The sequence below is a fragment of the Canis aureus genome, chromosome 9, assembly GCF_053574225.1.
Source record: "Canis aureus isolate CA01 chromosome 9, VMU_Caureus_v.1.0, whole genome shotgun sequence".
NCBI lineage: Eukaryota > Metazoa > Chordata > Mammalia > Carnivora > Canidae > Canis > Canis aureus.
Genome location: NC_135619.1, coordinates 13722639 through 13744396, shown reverse-complemented (window position 1 = coordinate 13744396; position 21758 = coordinate 13722639). Strand labels below are relative to the sequence as shown.

The 21758-nt window shown below is 35.8% G+C and overlaps 1 protein-coding gene across 10 annotated transcripts in view; it reads left to right on the top strand.

The window, feature by feature from the left end:
* HECTD1 (HECT domain E3 ubiquitin protein ligase 1) overlaps positions 1 to 21758 on the top strand; it is a 94124-nt gene that overhangs the window by 25462 nt on the left and 46904 nt on the right. For all 10 annotated transcript variants that reach the window (XM_077908910.1, XM_077908905.1, XM_077908909.1 and 7 more), the window contains exons 4-12: positions 2402 to 2629; positions 3405 to 3686; positions 3782 to 4052; positions 4586 to 4662; positions 4747 to 4845; positions 7399 to 7513; positions 8371 to 8545; positions 16630 to 16768; positions 16959 to 17129. In XM_077908910.1, the coding sequence (XP_077765036.1) occupies positions 2402 to 2629; positions 3405 to 3686; positions 3782 to 4052; positions 4586 to 4662; positions 4747 to 4845; positions 7399 to 7513; positions 8371 to 8545; positions 16630 to 16768; positions 16959 to 17129 (1557 nt within the window). The remainder of the gene's footprint in view (positions 1 to 2401; positions 2630 to 3404; positions 3687 to 3781; positions 4053 to 4585; positions 4663 to 4746; positions 4846 to 7398; positions 7514 to 8370; positions 8546 to 16629; positions 16769 to 16958; positions 17130 to 21758) is intronic.

The following is a 21758-nucleotide window of genomic DNA, read 5'->3' as shown; positions in this document are numbered from 1 at the left end:
GGGATTCGATCCCGGATCTCCAGGATCGCGCCCTGGGCCAAAGGCAGGCGCCAAACCGCTGCGCCACCCAGGGATCCCTCATTTAGTCTTTATAACAATTTTATATGAGGCAGGTGCTGCTAATATCAGCATTTCTATATTTTATTTGAAAACATTTCAAGCATATTGCGGTTAACTAACTTGATTGGTGGTGATACAGATAATTCGTGGCAGAGCCACGATTCCACTATCGGAAGAGTAGGAGTTTGAACACTATCGGAAGAGTAGGAGTTTGAAATTAGGAAGTCTGGTTTGTGGGCCCATGAATTTAACTATTTTTCTGTACTTCCTTTAGAGTAGCTCTTTTGTTTTATTCCTGTTGGGACTAATTATAAATTTTATGTGACTTTAAAAAGCACCAGCACTGGGTCAGTAGTTTATTAGAACTACTTGAATTTCTGAAAAGCTATATGTGATACCGTAACCGACTGAATGCAGAAGTAAATATGAGGATCTCTTATCAACAATGCTACTATTTTCACTGAGTTTCTATCTGTTCAGGAAATAATTATTTTCATTAAAATGTATGTTAAACACATAATGAGTTTCTTATTTCAAATAAATATATGTTCTAAATTTGTTTTAATATCTAATATAGTAAAGATAAATAGATATAACCTACATAAACAAAGGCTCTTTGAGGGCCCTTCGATAATAAGACTATAAAGGGATCCTGAGGCAGAAAGTTTGAAAACTGCTGACCCAGAGCAGCAGAATCATAGTAAGAATGAAATAAGAATCACAAATAAAAAATCATGTAAAATCTAAATGTGTTCATCAAGTAGTTCTAAAATAATAATAATAATTTCAAACTTTCTTGTCTTTCATACCCTGCTCTTTTTTTGTTCCCTTTTCTGATTATTGTTATTATTCTTAAATGGTAGTATTTTCTTTTTTTACCTTTTTAAAACTATAACTTTGCTTAGATAATCTCATCTATCAGCATTAATACCATTCATTTGTATATATCCCTCACATCTTATCTCTAGACCTGACCTCTTTCTTGAGGTCCAGACTCCATATTCAAAGGCTTTTTGAATAGCTCCAACCAGCTGTTTGAATTAATAATATTTTACTGCAGATTCAGTTATTTTGATAATTGGCATCAAATTCACCCAGTCACTCTAGGCAGAAACCTGTGCTTTATCCTTTATTTCCTTTTTTCCTCTCCATACATGTAGTTATTAATGAAGCGATTTTCTAGTTTATTTCCTTTTGTCTCTGTTGTTATTACCTTAGTTAAGCTATCATTCTCTCTTGAATATTAATGCTTGAATTTATTTTTACATTTGCCTCTACACTCTCCCTATGCCCCATTCCCAGTTACTAACTGGAAATATCATCTTTTTCTGCTTAAAACAGTTTTCTTAAAACAAGTTTTCTTTTTTTTTTTTTTTTAAAGCTTTTATTTGTTTATTTGACAGAGAAAGTGTGTGCACAAGCGGGATGCGGGGGGTGGGCAGGAGAGGGAGAAACAGGTTCCCTGCTGAGCAGGGAGCCCATTGTGGGGCTCAATCCCAGACCCTGGGATCATGACCCGAGCAAAGGTATCCCAAGCACTTTTTTTGCTTAAAGAATAAAATCTAAATTTTCTGCTATGTCCATAAGATCTGTGGACTCTGTTAACTCTTTAGTGTTCTACCCGAACTCCTTAAGCATCAGCATAATTTGGAAATAAGAGTTAATTTTTAATGTTTTAACATTCCTAGAGTGTGAGGATGATGAATGTAATAGCAAGCATTATTTATTTATTTAATGTGTAAGACCTGTATAAACTTCTGCTAAGTTACTTTAGTTGCTTAACTTACTATGCAGGCTTCACCATCTGAACCTAGTGTCTAATATGGTAGCCATATTTATATTTCAAATGTGGCTACCCCAAATTAAGATATGCTGTAAGTATAAAATATACTTGGGATTTTGAAGACTTAATACATAAAAGAATTTGGGGCACCTAGGTGGTTGAGCATTGGACTCTTGATTTCTCCTTAAGTTGTGCTCTCATGGTCATAGGATCAATCTCTGTGTCAGGCTCCGTACTTAGCAAGGAGTTGGCTTGGAATTTTCTCTCTCTCCCCCTCTGCCCTTTCCCCTGCTTGTGTTCTCCCCCTCTCTAAAATAAATTAAAGTAAAAACTTTTTAGAAAGTAAAATAGCTCATTTTTTAACTTTGATAACATGTTGAAATGATGATGCCTTACATACATTGGCTAAATTAAATATATTCAAATAAATTTGTTTTGCTTTACTTTTTAAAATGTGACTACTAATAAATTTGTAAAGCATGTTGTGCTTTCTGTGATGCTAGAAAATTAAAATTGGACTTACTGCATTCTTTTATTAATTTTCATTTACTGTTGTAGGTGTTAGAACTGATATGTACTCGAGAATCAGGAGCAGTGTTTGAGGCTGGTGGTTTGAATTGTGTGCTTACCTTCATTCGTGACAGTGGACACTTGGTTCATAAAGATACCTTGCACTCTGCCATGGCTGTGGTATCAAGACTCTGTGGCAAGATGGAACCTCAAGATTCTTCTTTAGAAATTTGTGTGGAATCTCTGTCTAGTTTATTAAAACATGAAGATCATCAGGTAAATAAATCCCTGTTATATACTTTGTATTCAAAAAGTGATTTTATAGTGTCTCGTATTTATAACTCTGATACACTGTTATTTCAACTTTTCACTTGATGAACTAGAGGTAATTCCATTTTCTCTTTTTTCTCATTTCATATTTCTGTATGGTAATCTTTGTTTTGGCAGTGAGACATTTTAAGTTATAGAAGTGATATGTTTATTTTTTTAATTTAAATGTTTCAGAAATACATAATTTTTAAAGCTGCATTATGCTCAGTGTGATTTGTTGACTCAGCACAAGTTGCTGACTTAAAGAGATAGTTCTCACTGAAGTAAAATAACACAGTATTTAAAATCTTTTATGTGTAAAGTTTTTTTTTTGAATTAGATTTTAGGAAATAAAACTTTTAAATGCCTTTTTACTATTTTGTTAATTATTTTTGGTTGATATTCATAGATATTTTGGCAGAATTGTTCATAATAATAGTTAATATTATTGAGCTTTTACTGTCCATCTAGATTCTTTATGTATGTCATCTTATTTAAGGTTGGACAGTGAATTATAGGTACTTTTATCTCCATTTTACAGATAAGGGAACTGAGGCCTTGAGCAGTTAAGTAATAACCTGAGGTCATACAGTTGGGCAGAATGTGGACCCAGGATTAAAATCTAGGCAGATTATATGCCTTATATCGTTGCTATAGCTGGCATTCTTAAATCTCAGTAATGAAATTAGCAGTACCCTTTTTAGGAACATTTTATCTATATGCATATTCTTTACATCATTAGGTTTCAGATGGAGCCCTACGGTGCTTTGCATCACTAGCTGACCGATTTACCCGTCGTGGTGTTGACCCAGCTCCATTAGCCAAGCATGGATTAACTGAGGAGCTGTTATCTCGCATGGCTGCTGCTGGTGGTACTGTATCAGGGCCATCATCAGCTTGTAAACCTGGTCGCAGCACTGCAGGAGCACCTTCCACGGCTGCAGATTCCAAATTGAGTAACCAGGTGTCAACAATTGTAAGCCTGCTCTCAACACTTTGCAGAGGCTCTCCAGTAGTCACACATGTAAGAATGTTTTTGAATATGTGATTTTTAATCTTTCAGTAAAAGTATTTTGCATAATGTAAATATATTAAACAGTTCTCCCATTCCGTTTCTAGGATCTCCTGAGGTCAGAACTTCCAGATTCAATTGAAAGTGCATTGCAGGGTGATGAAAGATGTGTGCTTGATACCATGCGTTTGGTTGACCTTCTCTTGGTGCTATTATTTGAAGGACGAAAAGCTTTGCCAAAGTCTAGTGCTGGATCTACAGGCAGAATCCCAGGACTTCGGAGATTGGATAGCTCTGGGGAGCGCTCACATCGGCAGCTTATAGACTGTATTCGAAGTAAAGATACCGATGCACTTATAGATGCAATTGACACAGGAGGTTGGAAAATATTTTTTAAAATATAAAAAGAAAACAGATAGGAATTATATAGGCAATTTCTAGTTTCTAGATTTTAGACCAGTATTATTAGCAGTTGGGCCAGATAATAGAAAGGCCACCAACCACCTCTGCACCCTTTCCTCTCCCCATGTATATAATTATCAGCCTGGTGCATGGTAAGACCTGAGTAAATGCCTATTAACAGAGTAAATGAAATGAATAAAGGAAACTAGTACCCTGTTGATTTGTGTTATATATTTAGGTTTTTGGTTTTTTTTCTTCTTATTTTATCTTTATTTTTAAGGGCCTAAAGCCTTGTGAATCCTCAGTGGTTTAAAAATTTTAGAATATCTTTTCTTAGCAGAATTTGTTTGTGGACTATTAACTACTATAGAGTTGATCCAAATGTTTAAAATTGATTCTGTATTTAGTGACTATTAATAATAATTTTTAAATGGTTCCCATTGTAGAAAAGTTCAGTATTACTGTGTTAGATTTTTAAAAATTTATTTTTCTCCTTGAAACTTTTCCAGCCTTTGAAGTAAATTTTATGGATGATGTGGGTCAGACTCTATTAAACTGGGCCTCTGCTTTTGGAACTCAGGAAATGGTAAGCTAATATATAAAAGCTCATGTTTTAAATAAAGATAGAACTATTAATAAGGCAACTTTATGATTCTTCATAATTTTACAGGTAGAATTTCTTTGTGAAAGAGGTGCTGATGTTAATAGGGGTCAAAGGTCATCATCATTACATTATGCTGCATGTTTTGGAAGACCTCAAGTAGCAAAGGTAAAATCCAGGTTTTTAAATTACTAATTTAATATTTAACATTTACATGGTTCCAAAATTAGAATGATATAAAAACTTTTATTTTGATGATAAGTCATTCTTCCATGCCATCTCCATTCACCATATTCCCCATTGTTCACTGTAGGTAAGCATGTTTTATTTATCTTTTTAGTATTTCTTAACATAGATACAAACAAAAAGAAATATATATGTTTATTCTCTCTTTTTCTAATACAAAATATAACATATTACATACATATTGAAGACCTCTTCCTATGAGCATTTATTTATTATTATTTTTTTAGAGATTTTATTTATTTATTCATGGAAGACACAGGGAGAGAGAGAGAGAGGCAGAGACACAGGCAGAGAGAGCAGCAGGCTCCATGCAGGGAACCCGACGTGGGCCTCCATCCTGGGTCTCCAGGAACACATCCTGGGCTGAAGGCAGCGCTAAACCGCTGAGCCACGGGGGCTGCCTCCTATTAGCATTTAGATAGCTTTTTTACATCTGTATACTTGCCCTGTGGATATACTGCAAATTTATTTAACCAGTCACCTGTTGCTAAACACTAATTTTTCCAATTTTTTTACTCTTGGCACCAAATAATTTTGTACATATTTGTGTTGTTTTTGTTATCATTAAAGCAGATAATTTATTTGCTGAAGGATAATATCTTTGATTTCCAGATTAGCAAAGGACATTGGAAAGTTCTTTTTATAGTTAGGAAAAATTGAGAAGGTTCAGAGAGGTCAAATGATAAGGGTTGGACCTGATGTGTGAATGATCTAGGTCTCTAAAATCTTCATAATGTGAAGTAATTTGGCACATGCAATGTTAATCTGCTAAGCCAGGCACACTTGGATTTAAGCTTCAGCTTATTAGCAAAACAGTTTTTTGGCCTTGGGCAAGTTTCTTTAGTTTGACTTGCAGTATTCTCAGATAAATGTGTATACATTCATATCATGATTATTATTATAATCAGAAAAAATACATTAAAAAACACGTAGTATAGTAATCACATCGTAGATGCTCAAATGGTAGCTGCTGTTATTGTCATCTTTATACTATACGAAAATAGGGGAAAACAGTTTAGCTTTCTAACTTGGGAAAGATTTTCTCTTTAAGGTCAAATTCTAAAGAGAATTATGCCTCTAAGGATGATAAATTTTATATTGACCCATTTTCTTTTGACTTGTACTGTTTTGCAGTCATGAGTGATAGGGTAGGAAGAAGAAGCCAAATGAATTATACGTGTCACCCTAACCTATCTTGATTATATGTCAGCCTACAGTGAGTGATAGCTAATAGCTACTATTACTAATAATGATACAATAGATAGGACTCTCTGAGCACTTAAACTCTGTGCTAGCCAGTGTCTTGGGTATTTAACATGTCTTATCATTTAATCTTCATAGATTCTTCTGTTTTTAAATGATTCTAAGATACACCTCCACTTTCCTCCTTCCCCCTCCATACACATTTTAACATCTCTTAAATAGGAAAATGTATAATTACTGTTGACCAGATAGAAAGTGCAGCATTACTTGTTCATGCAACAGGAATAAAAAATCCTGTCTGATAGAGGAGCACTCAGTAATGCTGCATCATTAATGCTGTCTATGGCACACATGGTAACATTGTAGAAATACAAATGTTGGTTTTGAATTAAAAAATATTAATTATGAAGAATTGTGCTCGGAATGTTGAAGTTATAGAATACCTTATAGATCATTTATATTCTCTTATTTATGTTTGTCCAACATAAATAGTGTAAAAAGTGTGAAAAAAATCTAAATTAAAAAAAGTTATTTCAATTAGCTTAAAAAAATTCAAACAATAAAGCATTTTACAAAATTGACTGGCATTTCTTTTTTCATTTCTTAGTGATAATGCTATATCTAATAATCTGTGGCATCCTAGATTTGATAAAATAATTATTATAATTCAGCAGTTGGATGTTTTAGCCAGTACTACATACTTTCCTGATGTGTGTATATATTCACTCATTGTTAAGATATATCTATTATATTATAACCAAGTTAGAAAAACTGCAGTTCTGAGGGTGACAAGAAAAACATGAGATGTGTTCTCTGTTTAAAAGAGCTTACAGTCTGTTGGGGAGAGAGTCCAGTGTCTATTAAAAATTAGCAAACAGATCATTCATATTTAAGATGTAAATTTTGTAGTTTATTCTGGGAGAATTGATTTAACTTGGTAATTGGCAGTATGTAGGAAATGAGGAAGATGATTACCGTGTTTGAAATGTACACTAATACCTCTCTGTTGAAGAAATTGAGAGGAGGAGTTTGAAGGAGAATATGATGGGTTCACATGTGCACATACTTAATTTGAGTTGTTAATAAATAACCAAGTGAAATCTGCAATTTTTTAAAGATATAGCTAGACCATTTTTGAGATAGCTGATACATGCAAAATAGTGATTTGGAGTTACTGCCTGCTTAGGTAATTCTGAGTCTGAGTGCAAAAGTTGGATATTAAAGAAACAGTGTTAATTCTTAATATTCAAATTAAATGCTTTTCTTTTCTAGACTCTGTTACGGCATGGTGCAAATCCAGATCTGAGAGATGAAGATGGGAAAACTCCCTTAGATAAAGCTCGAGAAAGGGGCCATAGTGAAGTAGTAGCAATTCTTCAGTCTCCCGGTGAGTGGTAAAATCTTTCCTTTCAAGCCATCTGCTATTATTTTTCAGCTTCACTTTTACAGATACAGCTTTTTTGGTGCACATTAGCATTATATAAATGAACTATTCCTATGAAGTCAAGTAATTGTATGCATATACTTTTACATTTGATAAACCTTTAATAGTATACTGTTCAGTGTTCTTTGAGACTCTGGGTGCATGATTCCAGAATGACAGAATCAAAAGTTTAAGGGGCATGGGAATGTCATAAAGAATAGTTGGGTATTGTGTAGATGAAGTACCTTGAGCAAATTTTTAAGTTTTCACTGAGTAGATGAATGTGAAATATTCTGGAATCAAGTGGAATATCCATTATTTCCTTAAGTTGTGATTCAGCTCATTGGTGGAACTAATTTTTTTTTGGTATTCTTGTGCTAATTTTGGCAGCACATATACTAAAAAAAATTGGAATAGTATCATTTTTACAAGCACCTTTAATAGATACAGTATCTTAATTTCAGTTTAATTATTGGTAATTAGGGATACTTTTTTTTCTTGAATATTTATTTATTTGAGAGAGAGAGTGAGTACACACAAGTTGGGGAAGGGGCAGAGGGAGAGGGAGAGAGAGAATCTCAAGTAAACTTACCAAAAAAAAAAAAAAAACTTCCCATTGAGTGCAGGGTCCAAAGCAGGGCTTGACCCCATGACCCTGAGATCAAAACCATGAGCCAAAATCAAGATTTGGATGCTCAACCGACTGAGCCACAGAGGCACCCCAGGGATAATTACAGTTTGAAATTCGATACATCGTGTTTTCTTTTCATGAAAGAAAAAATTTCCAGAAATTTATTATGTTGAGCAATATTTGTCTGCAGGTGATTGGATGTGTCCAGTTAATAAAGGAGATGATAAGAAAAAGAAAGATACAAACAAAGATGAAGAAGAATGTAATGAGCCAAAAGGAGATCCAGAAATGGCACCCATATACTTGAAAAGGCTATTGCCAGTGTTTGCACAGACATTTCAGCAAACTATGCTGCCTTCAATAAGGTAGTTATTCATAGTATCTGTGTTTATTAGTTAAATTATGCCAATTATATAGTTCTATTTATCTCCTTTTTCTAGAAGGATGGAAGTTTAATATTCAAAAGGTATGGTTAGAATAAAAGTTAGATTGGAAATTTGGAGAGTTAAATCTTCTGATGATCTGACTTAAGGAGTTTTGAAAATCAAGACTAGATTCCTAACAATTTTTGTAGCTCTCTGTGTATCAACTTGAGAAAAATTTTGGTAAGTACGGCAAACATTTACTGAGCTTTATGGAGGCCTTTTTGGTAGACACCGTGTGAGATGGTCATTGGAGAGTTACCAAAAAAAATGGGACTTGGCTTTCGGGTCTATACCATTGCAGGCTAGTGAGGAAGATGTGAATAATAAGAGTAGTAAGTGATAGATTGGACATCAGAGTTCTCTGGTAATAGAGATGATTTAACAATTGGGCTGCTCACGTTGGAGAAAATTTTATACAGAAGTGAGATTTAAATTGAGGTTTAAAAGATACTTGGGGTTTTATAGGCAGACAGATTGGAAGGGTCATGGAGCAGCTTTATGTGCAAAGTCATGGAGGTATGAGTCAGTTCATTCTGGTACAAATCCTGGTGGCTTTCCCTCTGTGTGTCATTTCTGTTCGGCTGTTGCTAATACTCTGGTCCATAGTCTGTGGTTTGACTACTGTAGTTGCCTCTTCATTGATCTTTTATTTCCTCTTTTGCTCCTTTATAATCTTTTCCTACATATTAGGCTAAGTTATTTTACAAATTGTAATTATATCACTTTGTGATTTAAACCCTCCAGTAGTTTCCACCTCGCTTTAACTAAAACCTAACCCTTGCTTTTTTTTTTTTTTGAAGACGGAGGAGGCTGAGGCTCAGTTGGTTAAGCAATTGCTTTTGACTCCGGTCCCTGGGATCGAGCCCTGCGTTGGGCTCCCTGCTTAGTGACAAGCCCGCTAGTGCTGTCTTTCTCTGTCAAATAAATAAGATCTTAAAAAAAATAAAAAATAAAAAGAGAGAGAGCATGAGCAGTGGGGGTGAGGGCAGAGGCAGAGGGAGAGGGAGAGAATCTCAAGTAGACTCTCCACTGAGCATGGAGCCCAACTTGGCTCTGTCTCACGACCTTGAGTTCATGACCTGAGGCCAGTTGAAGAGTCAGAGGCTTAACGGACTGAGCCTCTCAGATGCTCTTTAACTCCTTAACTCTCAGGTTTGCAAGACTTACGTAAGTTCCACCCAGTTCTCTGACCTCATGTAGTACTATCTAACCCCTAGCCCATTACATTTAAAATAACCTTTTTTTTTTCTGTTTTTGGAACACTCCCAAGTACTTCCTTACCTTAGAGCTTTTGTACTTCCCTTTACTGGAAACTTTTCTCATCCTTGGGTCTTTTGCATGGTTTGTTGCTTCATATCATTTAGGTCACAATTCAAATGTTAGACCCACTGATGTTTATCCATCTAATTTAAATTTATCCCTTAGGATACTTTTCACATAAATTATGGTGATTTACTGTCTTTACAGAGGTTTCAGTGTCTGAAATTGTGCTTTTGACTTTTGTGCGTCTTATTTATTTAATTTATTTTTTAAGATATTTATTTGAGAGAGAGACAGAACAAGCAGAGATATTGGCAGTGGAAGAGGGACAAGTAGATTCCCTACTGAGCAGGGAGCCCAATGCACGGATTGATCTCAGGACCCTAAGATCATGACCTGAGCCAAAGGCAGATGCTTAACCATCTGAGGCCCCGACTTTTGTGTTTTATTGTCTTTCTCCCCTCCAAAGTGAACTCCTTGAGAACTGGCCTGTGTACTGCTATATTCCTGCAAAGACAAGGAAGTATACTAGAGGGCTTGATACTTAGTAGGTCCTCAGTAGATTCTTAGTGCAAGATTGAGTGAGTGTGTTTTATTAGCAGTTGTAAGTATTTTAATATTAATGGACTGTGTTTGGATTAATGGGATATGTTTGGACAACTCAGAGAATAACGTTAAAAAATAATTAGGAGTCTTTTTGACCTATGAAGGCCTTTGTGGCCTGTGTTAATGAACCATATTCCACAGTTAAAGAAGGGTCATTAAATACTTCTGAGGTTGTCACAAATGATTTCGTGATTTATGAAGATGGCATTAGCAGCCTAGTGGAGAAAAGTACTGGGGGAGAGCAAGAATGAAAACAAACTACTTAAGGGTTCATTGCAGTATGGACTTCAAACAGTTGCTGGGGAGCTAGACTGGTGGGAACAAATTCAGAAGGTTGAGAGATGGGTTGTATAGGGGTTGACGACCTGTTAAATGTGAGAGGTGAGGGAAAGGAAGGAATGAAGAATGAGTGCTAAATTTTTGATGGGGTGATTGAAATTTGATTTTGGGCATACTAAGTTAAAGAAGTCTTTAGAACATGTAGTTTTGTAGGATTCAAGGGCCTAGGAATTGACATTAGAGTGCAGGCAGTCTGCTTTAAGTAGGAGAAAAGTGTCAGTAAAATATTCACTGTGAACATTGAAATACTTGGTTTTTATTCCCCAAATAGCTGCAGAGGTATTGGTGTTAGTTGGGGCCACTTTTTTTTTTTTTTTAATAAAACTTAGAATCATTGTGAAGAATGAGCAAGTTCAATTTTGAACAAGACAGTTTGGCCTGAAAATTTTAGAGGACTAGCTGTAATACCAATAAAAGAATCCTGATATATTTGGAGACCTTCGTGATAAGGTCATCAGAAAATTATGAAGTATGCCACTATATAACAGAGGTCCCTTATTAGATGATTTATTTATTTCTTTCCTTCCTTCCTTCCTTCCTTCCTTCCTTCCTTCCTTCCTTCCTTCCTTCCTTCCTTCCTTCTTTTTCTTTCTTTCTTTCTTTCTTTCTTTCTTTCTTTCTTTCTTTCTTTCTTTCTTTCTTTCTCTCTCTCTCTCTCTCTCTCTTTCTTTGTCTTTCTTTCTTTCTTTCTTTCTTTCTTTCTTTCTTTCTTTCTTCTTTCTTTCTTTCTTTCTTTCTTTCTTTCTTTCTAGATTTATTTAGAGAGTGAGTGAGCATGAGCACAGGGGGCTGGGGGATGGAGGGGAGAGGCAGAAGGGCAGAGGGGAACAGAAAAAGAGAGAATCTCCAGCAGACTCCCTGCTGAGCTCAGAGCCTGATGTGGGACTCCTCTATCCCTTGACTCTGAGCTCATGACCTGAACTGAAATCAAGATTCAGATGTGTAAGTAACTGACTGAGCCACCCGAGTTCCCCTAGATGGTTATTTTCTTTCACTCTTAAAGTTTCAGGATTGAGGATTGGAATTACAGGTGGGTTTTTTTTTCTCTTCTTTTCGTTGTGTTTTCTAAAGTTTCTATAATAAACATATTGTACTTATGAAATAAATATTTCAATGATTGTCTAAATACAATTTTAGTTTGAGTATATGCAATCCTAAATTCTCCAGGTGATAGACACATTTAATTGTGGCGGGTAAGAGAGCATAAACCTAGTTAAGATGTCAGACTCTGGAATCCATGTAGAGTGGGTCCAAATGCCAAGATTACCACTTCTAAATATATGGCCATGAGAAAGGTACTTAACTTCTTTAATTGGTTTATCTCTAAGGTGAAAATAATTACATTAAATTCTCTGTAGGTTTGAGAATAAAAATTAGATATGTATGAAGTGTTGTCTTAGTGCCTAATATTTTAGAGGTATTTGAAAAAAGTTCATTAAAAATTATTTAGCAATAGGGATGCCTGAGTGGCTCAGCAGTTGAGTGTCTACTTTTGGCTCAGGCGTCCCGGGGATTGAGTCCCACATCAGGCTTTCTGCATGGAGCCTGTGTCTCCCTCTGTCTATGTTTCTGCCTCTCTCTCTCTCTGTCTCTTGTGATAAATAAAATCTTTAAAAAAATTATTTAACAATATTTTTAAAAATTAAAAACAAGAAGGCATAGGTTGCGACCTGATTTTTTTATTTTATTTTTTTACCATTTCATTTTAAAGTTTGTTTAGAAGAGTCCACATATATATTCTGGTCAGACAATTAAAGGCGGGTCTGTATGTATGAACTTTAGCCATTATCTGTCAGTATTTTATAATGCACAGTGTCTGCTCAGAGCAGATGATAGATTAATAAAAGGCTTTCAAACAGAATAGCAATTATCTTTTATTTTTAATGAATGATATGCTATGAACAAACTTACATACTGTTATAGGCATTTTATTTTATTTCTTAAGATTTTATTTATTTGTTCATGAAAGACAGAGAGTGAAAGGCAGAGACACAGGCAGAGGGAGGAGCAGGCTTCAAGCAGGGAGCCCAATGTGGGACTCGATCCTAAGACCGCGGATCACGCCCTGAGCCAGGGGCAGGCGCTTAACCACTGAGCCACCCAGGCTGTCCCAAAGATGAGATTATTAAAGGAAAATCTGAAGATCTAGTGTAAGCTTAAGTAATTAAATCTTTATGATAACCAGCATGAGAGTTTATAAGTCAGTGCAATAGTCTCGCCCCCCCAAATAGAGCCAATAATATATATAGGAATTGAATGTGTTACAGTGGACATTTCATAGGTCATTTGAAAGATGGAGGATTATTAAATGGTATTAGAATGTATGATTTGTGGTTTGATTTTAAAAGTATCACCTTAATCCTTTAACTGTATATCTAAACAAATTCTAGGTGAATTTAAAATAAATAAGCTTTAGGAAAACAAAAAAATGTTTTTGAATGTTTATCAGAATTTGATAAGAATGTCTTTCAAAGCTTGTTTGTTTTAGTACTGTCATTAAATTTATCTCAGTTGTCATTTAATTTAGTCTATGTAAAACTATGACAAACTACTTCACAGAAACAATACTACCCACAGCCAAAAAGGTGCCAATAATATAAACTCATAATCCAAATAAATAGACCAACAAATTGGTATTTTTTTGTTAGCAAGTGTGACCAAAGGATACTATTTTTTTTAATACAAAAGAGTACTATTTTTTAAAACAGCACAAATTTTTGGTAAAACAAAATACAAGAGCCAGTTTAAATAAATGAGCCAAAGAGCACAGTGTTCAAGAAACTAACTTGGAAAAATGTTACGTATAATTACTGAGGTATAATTTACCTAAAATCATAGGATATTTTAAGTGTATGTCATGGTGATTTATACCATGTGAAAGAATTATTCCTATCTAGTTATTAATACATCTATCACATGTTTATCTTTTTTTGTGTATGTGTGAGAACATTTAAGTTCTGCTCTCTTCTACATTTTAGTTACACAATACAGTGCTACAAGTTATAGTTATAACATTAGATCCTCAGAACTTTTTTTTTTAATTTTTATTTATTTATGATAGTCACAGAGAGAGAGAGAGACAGAGAGAGGCAGAGACACAGGCAGAGGGAGAAGCAGGCTCCATGCACCAGGAGCCCGACGTGGGATTCAATCCTGGGTCTCCAGGATCGCGCCCTGGGCCAAAGGCGGGCGCTAAACCGCTGCGCCACCCAGGGATCCCAGATCCTCAGAACTTATGTTAGAATTCCCTTACCCTCAGCAGGTGGCAACCACTTTCCTACTCTGTTTCTGTGCGTTGACTTTTGTTTCAGATTCTATATGTGTGATACCATGTAATAGTTGTCCTTCTCTGGCATTTTTTACTTAGCATAATACCCTCAAGGTCATCCATGTTGTTGCTTAATAGGCTTTTTATTTTTTATTTATTTATTTTTTCAAAGATTTTATTTATTCATTCATGATAGAGAGAGAGGCAGAGACACAGGCAGAGGGAGAAGCAGGCTCCACGCTGGGAGCCCGATGCGGGACTCGATCCCGGGACTCCAGGATCGTGCCCTGGACCAAAGGCAGGCGCCAAACTGCTGAGCCACCCAGGGATTCCCCTTAATAGGCTATTTATTTATTTATTTATTTATTTATTTATTTATTTTAAATTATTTTATTTTATTTATTTATGATAGGCACACAGTGAGAGAGAGAGGCAGAGACATAGGCAGAGGGAGAAGCAGGCTCCATGCACTGGGAGCCCGACGTGGGATTCGATCCCGGGTCTCCAGGATCACGCCCCGGGCCAAAGGCAGGCGCTAAACCGCTGCACCACCCAGGGATCCCTTAATAGGCTTTTTAAAAATCAGTTTGCGGGACACCTGGGTGGCTCAGTGGTTGAGTGTCTGCCTTTGGCTCAGGTTGTGTTCCCTGGGTCCTGGGATCAAGTCTCACATCAGGTTCCCTGCAGGGTTCCTGCTCCTCCCTCTGCCTGTGTCTTTACCTTTTTCTCTGTGTCTCTCATGAATAAATAAAGCCTTAAAGAAAAAAAGGAAAACTTTATGTTCTGTAAGGTATTATGCATAGTGTACTAGTTAAGAGGTAAGTTTGAGTTAGGCTCTGTAATTTATTAACCCTTAGTAGTCTACTCTAGTAGACGTACTTAACTTTCTTTGTCTCACTTTCTTTATCTTTAAAACTGAGCCAATAGAACCGGCCTCATAGGGATTTGTTGCATGGATTAAAGGAAGTGTAATGTTTTTAAAATACATAGGATTCCTGGCTCATAATGGCTTAGAATAATAGTAACAGAGATAACATACAAACTTTTTTTTTTAAAGATTTTTTTATTTATTCATGAGAGACACACAGAGAGAGGCAGAGACATAGGCAGAGGGAGAAGCAGGCTCCTTGCAGGGAGCCCGATGTTGGACTCAATTCCGGGACCCCAGGTTCATGCCCTGAGCCGAAGGCAGACGCTCGACCGTTGATCCACCTGGGCATCCCAACATGTAAACATTTGTATGTTGTGGTTTTTTTGTTTGTTTGCTTTTAAGATTTTATTTATTTCAGAGAGAGAGCGAGAGAGCAGGGTGAGCAGCAGAGGGAGAGGGAGAGCGGGGAGTCTGATGTGGGGCTCGATCCCAGCCAGGATCCTGGCATCATGACTTGAGCTGAAGGCAGATGCTTAACCTACTGAGCCACTCTGGCACCCTTTTTATGCTCTTTTAATTGAAATAAATCGCAATATAAAACTACTAAATGTAAATACTGATTTGACAATCAAATATAAATAGTCATTAGCAAAAATTGGAAGGAACTAATCCTGTTAGAGCAGTTTGCCCTCCATTTGCCTACCATTTTCTATAATGTACTTGAATTTATAATACTTTTTTCCTTGAATGTATAGTGTTACGAATTTCAGCTAGAGAGTGTTATGATATACATCGAGTAGGGACCACATGCTGAAAAAATACATGTGTCACAGGCCTTTCTTGGACTTAATTAGCAATTTTGCCTCTCCATCCTTGTGGAAGTTATCTCAAAGTTAATGATACCTATAGCTCCGTGCCTAAGACATTGTTACATACTCAGAATTATTTGTGTTAAATGAACTGTTGTCTAACGTAATAGACCACTCTCCTTTTAGTCTATTACAATTTAAATGTGTGTGGATATGTGTTTATTTTAAAAGAACAGATTCCTTGTTATAAAACTGAGGGTAGTTTGAATGACTTTATTGAGTATCTATGTTCTGAGCAAAGCAATATAAAAAGGAAAAGGAGACATTCCAGATTTTTAACAGTGGAAATATTTAGGGGAATGGGAGTTACTGTAATGTCTTATTTTCGTTTATATGATGACATAGTTATAAGGACTGTGGGCTTAAATTTGACAAAAGACAGAAGTGTTTGAAATTTGATCTGTATAAACTACCAGATGTTTTAACTTACAGCTTTGTGTTTTGGGTTATAGGAAATTTTAAGATAGTTATTTATATAATTTATTTTCTTAGTAATTGCATTATTCCTTACTGATTTTCTAATCCTATCACATGTTTATTAACTATTTAAAGTTAAATAGTTAATAGTTAATTAGTTCACTATTTTAACAATAGAAAATAAATGAAATTGCTTAAAAAATGAACATAAACTAGTGCTGGTATTGTTTTATTTTTTTGTATACTTTTATTAAGTGTACTTTTCAGCAAGAGTATATAAAATTTACCAGTGGATGTTTTTGTTATGTTTAATGTATAGTTGCATTTTGTTTTATTTTAGGTTCTTATCCTGGCTTCCTAAAATTCTTTTTTTATTTATTTTTTATTTTTTAAGGAAGGCAAGTCTTGCTCTGATTAGGAAAATGATTCATTTTTGCTCTGAAGCACTTTTAAAAGAAGTTTGTGATTCTGATGTTGGTCACAATTTGCCTACTGTACTAGTGGAAATCACTGCAACGGTCCTTGATCAAGAGGTCAGATTTTTGTCTTTTTTTGAAACTCCTGTAGCTTTAATTCCCTTTAGACAGTGGTCAGTAAAATAATTTCACTTTTGTCCTAATATCAGTAAATCCTTTTGTCTGTGAAATTATTGCATTTGTCTATTTCAGGCAACTAAACTTATTTTTATTATTTTTCCTTAATTTCCTTTTTCTTTTCTCCCAGGATGATGATGATGGCCACTTGCTGGCTTTGCAGATCATAAGAGATTTGGTAGATAAAGGTGGTGATATTTTTTTGGATCAGCTAGCAAGACTTGGTGTAATCAGCAAAGTATCAACTTTGGCAGGTCCTTCCTCTGATGATGAGAATGAAGAGGAATCAAAACCAGAAAAAGTGAGTGATGTTGATTGCAGTGTTATCAGGAATAGGATTTCTTTTGAGGAAATCTAGTTCTAACCTGTGATGGCTTTTGACAAAATAATGGCAATATGAAGTAGTATTATAAGCTTTAAAAACTTGGTTACTCAATTTTTTTTTAAGATTTTATTTATTTATTTATTTATTTATTTATTTATTTATTTATTTATTTTTATTTTTTAAAGGTTTTATTTACTCATGAGAGAGAGAGAGAGAGAGGCAAAGACACAGGCAGAGGGAGAAGCAGGCTCCATGCAGGGAGCCCGACATGGGACTTGATCCCAGGACTCCAGGATCACGCCTTGCTTGGGCCAAGGAAGGCGCTAAACCGCTGAGCCACCCAGGGATCCCCTTATTTATTTATTTTAGAGAAAAAAAGAGTGTGAGCAGGGAGGAGTGGGGAAGGAAGGGAGAGAGAAAATCTCAAGCAGACTCTTTGTGCTGAGCGTGGAGCCCAGTGTGGGGGTTAATCCCACAACTTCAAGATCATGACCCAAGCCAAAACCAAGAGTTGGATGCTTAACCGACTGAGCCACCCAGATGCCCCCAGAAATTTGGTTATTTTAAAAAAATATATTGATAAAATTTAAAACTTACAGAAAAATTACAAATAGAGTATCAGAGTATTCTTTATAAATTCACTAATTATTGACATTTTGCCCTATTTGCTTTATTTAGACAGATACTGTGTGTGTTTGTGTAAACGTACACACATTTAAGAAATACTATTTGAGGGGCACCTGGCTGGCTCTGTTTGCAACTCTTGATCTTGGGGTTGTAAGTTTGAGCCCCGTGTTGGATGTAAAGATTACTTAAAAATGAAATCTTTAAGGGGCACCTGGGTGGCTTAGACACTTTAAATGTCTGACTCTTGATTTCAACTCATGTCTTGATCTTGGGGTCATGAGTTCAAGCTCCACGTTGCACTCTACTACTGGGCCTGGAGCTTACTGTAAAAAACAAACAATGAAATATTATTTGAGGAAAGATGGATACATAGTGCCCCTTTTAAAAACAGTAAACTTCGGGCAGCCCGGGTGGCTTAGCGGTTTAGCGCCGCCTTCAGCCCAGGGCCTGATCCTGGGGACCTGGGATCGAGTCCCATGTCGGGCTCCCTGCGTAGAGCCTGTTTCTCCCTCTGCCTCTCTCTCTCTCTCTCTCTCTCTCTCTCTCTGTGTGTCTCATGAATAAATAAATAAAATCTTAAAAAAAAAATAAAAACCTAAACTTCATCAAAAAACCGATGTCTAACTCAAAGACCAAATTTACTGTTTCCTCAGTAGTATTTTTTTCCCCCTGGTCCAGAATCCAATCCAGGAGCATGTATTATGACATTTAGTTATCATGTTTATGAGAACTTAGCCTTTTGCTTTCATAGCCTTGGCATTTGTGAAGAGGACAGACCAGTTAATTTGGGCAGCGACCCTTCTTTGCATTTGTGTTTCCATGTGATTAGATTCAGGTTGTGAGTTTTTAGCAAGATGACTACAGAGGAGATGTTATATTATCTCAATGCATAATGTGTCTTCTCTTAGACACACATCGTATCTGCTTTCTTACCAATGATGTTAACTTGGATCACTTCGTTATGTTTATCTGTGCTTGGTTTCTTTATCATAGAGTTACTCTTTTTTCTTTTGTAATAAGTAATTTGTGGGGGTGCTTGTCAATATGCTGTTACTCATTAAATATATATCCATGAGTTTCTGTATCCATTGATAATTCTTGCCTTAGATTACAAATTCTAAGTATACCTAATCTGTCCCTACTGATTCCAGCACTGATTTAGTCCTAAATTAGTGATTGCTTTCTATATATTAGTGACAGAATGGTAATATTTTTGAGGTTATGGTAGAGTATGAGAGGTTAATCATAGAATCCTGAGAGGGTGAGCAAGAGTGGGAGGAGAGGGAGAGATTACTTTTAAAATTTTTTAAGGATTTATTTATTTGAGAGAGAGCTTGCACAAGTTGGGAGGGGCAGAGGGAGAGAGAATCTGAAGCGAACTCTGTGCTGTGCGTGGAGCCCAGGTCGAGGCTGGATCTCATGACCTTCAGTTCACGACCTGAGCAGAAACTGGGTGCTGTAAGCTTTAACCAGTTATGTCACCCAGGCGCCCTTAGATAATTCCTAAATTACTTGAGAGATCTAAGGGATTTAACTACAAAACAAAATAAAAGGTGTTATTTGAGTTCATCCCCCTAGAATTCTTCTATTCAAGAAATAGTTTCAAAATATCATGATTTCACTCATATGTGGAATTTAAGAAACAAAACAAGCAAAGAAGGGGAAAAGACAAACCAAGAATCAGACTCTTAACTATAGAAAACAGATGCTTATCAGAAGGGAGATGGGTAAGGGGATGGGTGAAATAGGTGATGAGGATTAAAGAGTGTACTTGTGATGATCAGTAGGTGTTGTATGGGAGTATTGAATCACTGTATTGTACACTTGAAACTCCTATTACACTGTATGTTAACTATACTGAATTTAAGTAAAATCTTTAAAAAAAAAAAAGAAATATGTTACAGTTCTACAGATCCCCAGCAATTCTTTTTGTAGAAATTAACAAGAAAATTCTAACATTCATATGAAAATTCTAGGGACCTAGAATAGCTAAAGCAACATCAAAAAGAAGTTGAAGGACAGCCATCGCTGTCAACAAAGTGATCAAAAAAGTGTGGTGTAATGGTATAAAGACAGGCTAATGGTTCATGGATGGATACATGGTCAGTTGATTTTCAACCAGAGTGCTAAGGCAGTTCAATGAGGAAAGGATGATCTTTTCAAAAACTCATGCTTGAAGAAGTAGATACATACACAAAAAAGAAATTTTGATTATACATTAGGTACCACATAAAAAATTAACAGGAAATGAATAATAGACTGAAATGTATGGGTTAACATTATAAAACTTCTAGTGGAAAAGGAAAATCTCACTGATCTTGATCTTGACAAAGATTTCTCAAATAGAACCCTAAAAAGTTATACTATGGGGTGCCTGGCTGCTCAGTTAGAAGAACATCTGATTCTTGATTTCGGGGTTGTGAGTTTACCCACCGCATTGGGTATAGAGATTACTTATAAATAATAAAAAGGTTATACTATACAAGGACCAAAAAACATTAGTAAATTATAGTTTATCAAAATTAATCTTCTGTTCTTTAAGATACATTGCTTGGAAAGGGAAAAGACTAGGTGTTTGTGTGGCTCATTGGTTGAGTGTCTGACTCTTGGTTTCAGCTCAGGTCATGATAAAGCCCCATGTTGGGCTCCATGCTCAGTGTGGAGTGTGCTTGAGGTATTCAGTCTCTCTTTCTGTCTCTCCTTTTGCCCCTCCCTCTACTTGTGCTGTCTCTAAATAATAAAAATCGTAGAAAATGAGCAGACAACCCAGAAAATTGAGATTTTGTCTGAAAATATTTTATTTGGCCTTCATTTTTGATGGATATTTTCAGTGCCTACAAGGACTTTTGGCTAATCATTTCTAGCACTTTGAGAGATGGTCCATTGTCACCTGATGTGCATATTCTCCATTGAGAAATTCACTTTATTTCTCATCTTAATTCTTTGGTACATAACATACATCTATTCTAACAACATCTTTTTCTTCCTCTGGCTGTTCTTATGATTTTAAGCAATTTGACTTTCCTATGCTTTGTTGTCTTTGGTGTGCTTGTATATGTGTGCACATTTGAATGTCCAGCCCTGCTCGGGATTGTTTAATTTTCTTTGATCTTTGGGATTACAGTTTTTATCAAATTTGGAAATTTTTCAGCATTTGGAATACAATTGTCTGACTACCTTGTATGATCTCTGGGAATTTTTCAGCTTATAATTTTCCATTTGTTCTTTGCCCAACCTTATGGAGTATCATCCTGGAAATTAGTGGTCTAGTACTTGTTGTACACTCATGGTGACCACTTTGCAGATTTCTAGAGGCCTTTTTGGCTTGGCTACCTAGTCTTGAACTCATCCTCCATATGTTTGCTTTTGCCTCTTCTTCTTCTTCTTCTTTTTTAAGATTTTGTTTATTTATTCATGAGAGACACAGAAAGAAAGAGGCAGAAACACAGGCAGAGGCAGAAGAAGGCTTTCTCAGGGAACCTGATGCAGGACTTGATCCCGGTACTCCAGGATCATGCCCAGAGCCAAAGGCACATGCACTCAACTGCTGAACCACCAAGGCATCCCATGCTTTTGCCTCTTAAAACACAGACCTCTATTTCCTGAAATCATACTGCTGGATTCTTTTTTGTGTTCCCTCTTCTTAAGACCTTAGCCAGAAATTTGTGTCTGGACCTAGGGGGCTTACCTTACTTGTTTTTATTTTCTGGGGGATCATGGTCCTTTGTTGCATATTGTCCAGTGTTTGAAGACACTTTTTCATATATTTTGTCTAGCTTTTTGTTGTTTACAGTGGATAAACAAGTCTTGGTACTTGTTAACCCATCATGGCCTAGAGCACAATTACTTAGATATAGAAAAATTTGGAATCTGTATTTTACAATCTTATTTTAGTGTTTAAGCTAATTACTTGTTTTTTTGTGTGTGTTAAAAAAATGTTTTACATTTTTTTAAGTATAACAAATTTTTATGATGTTT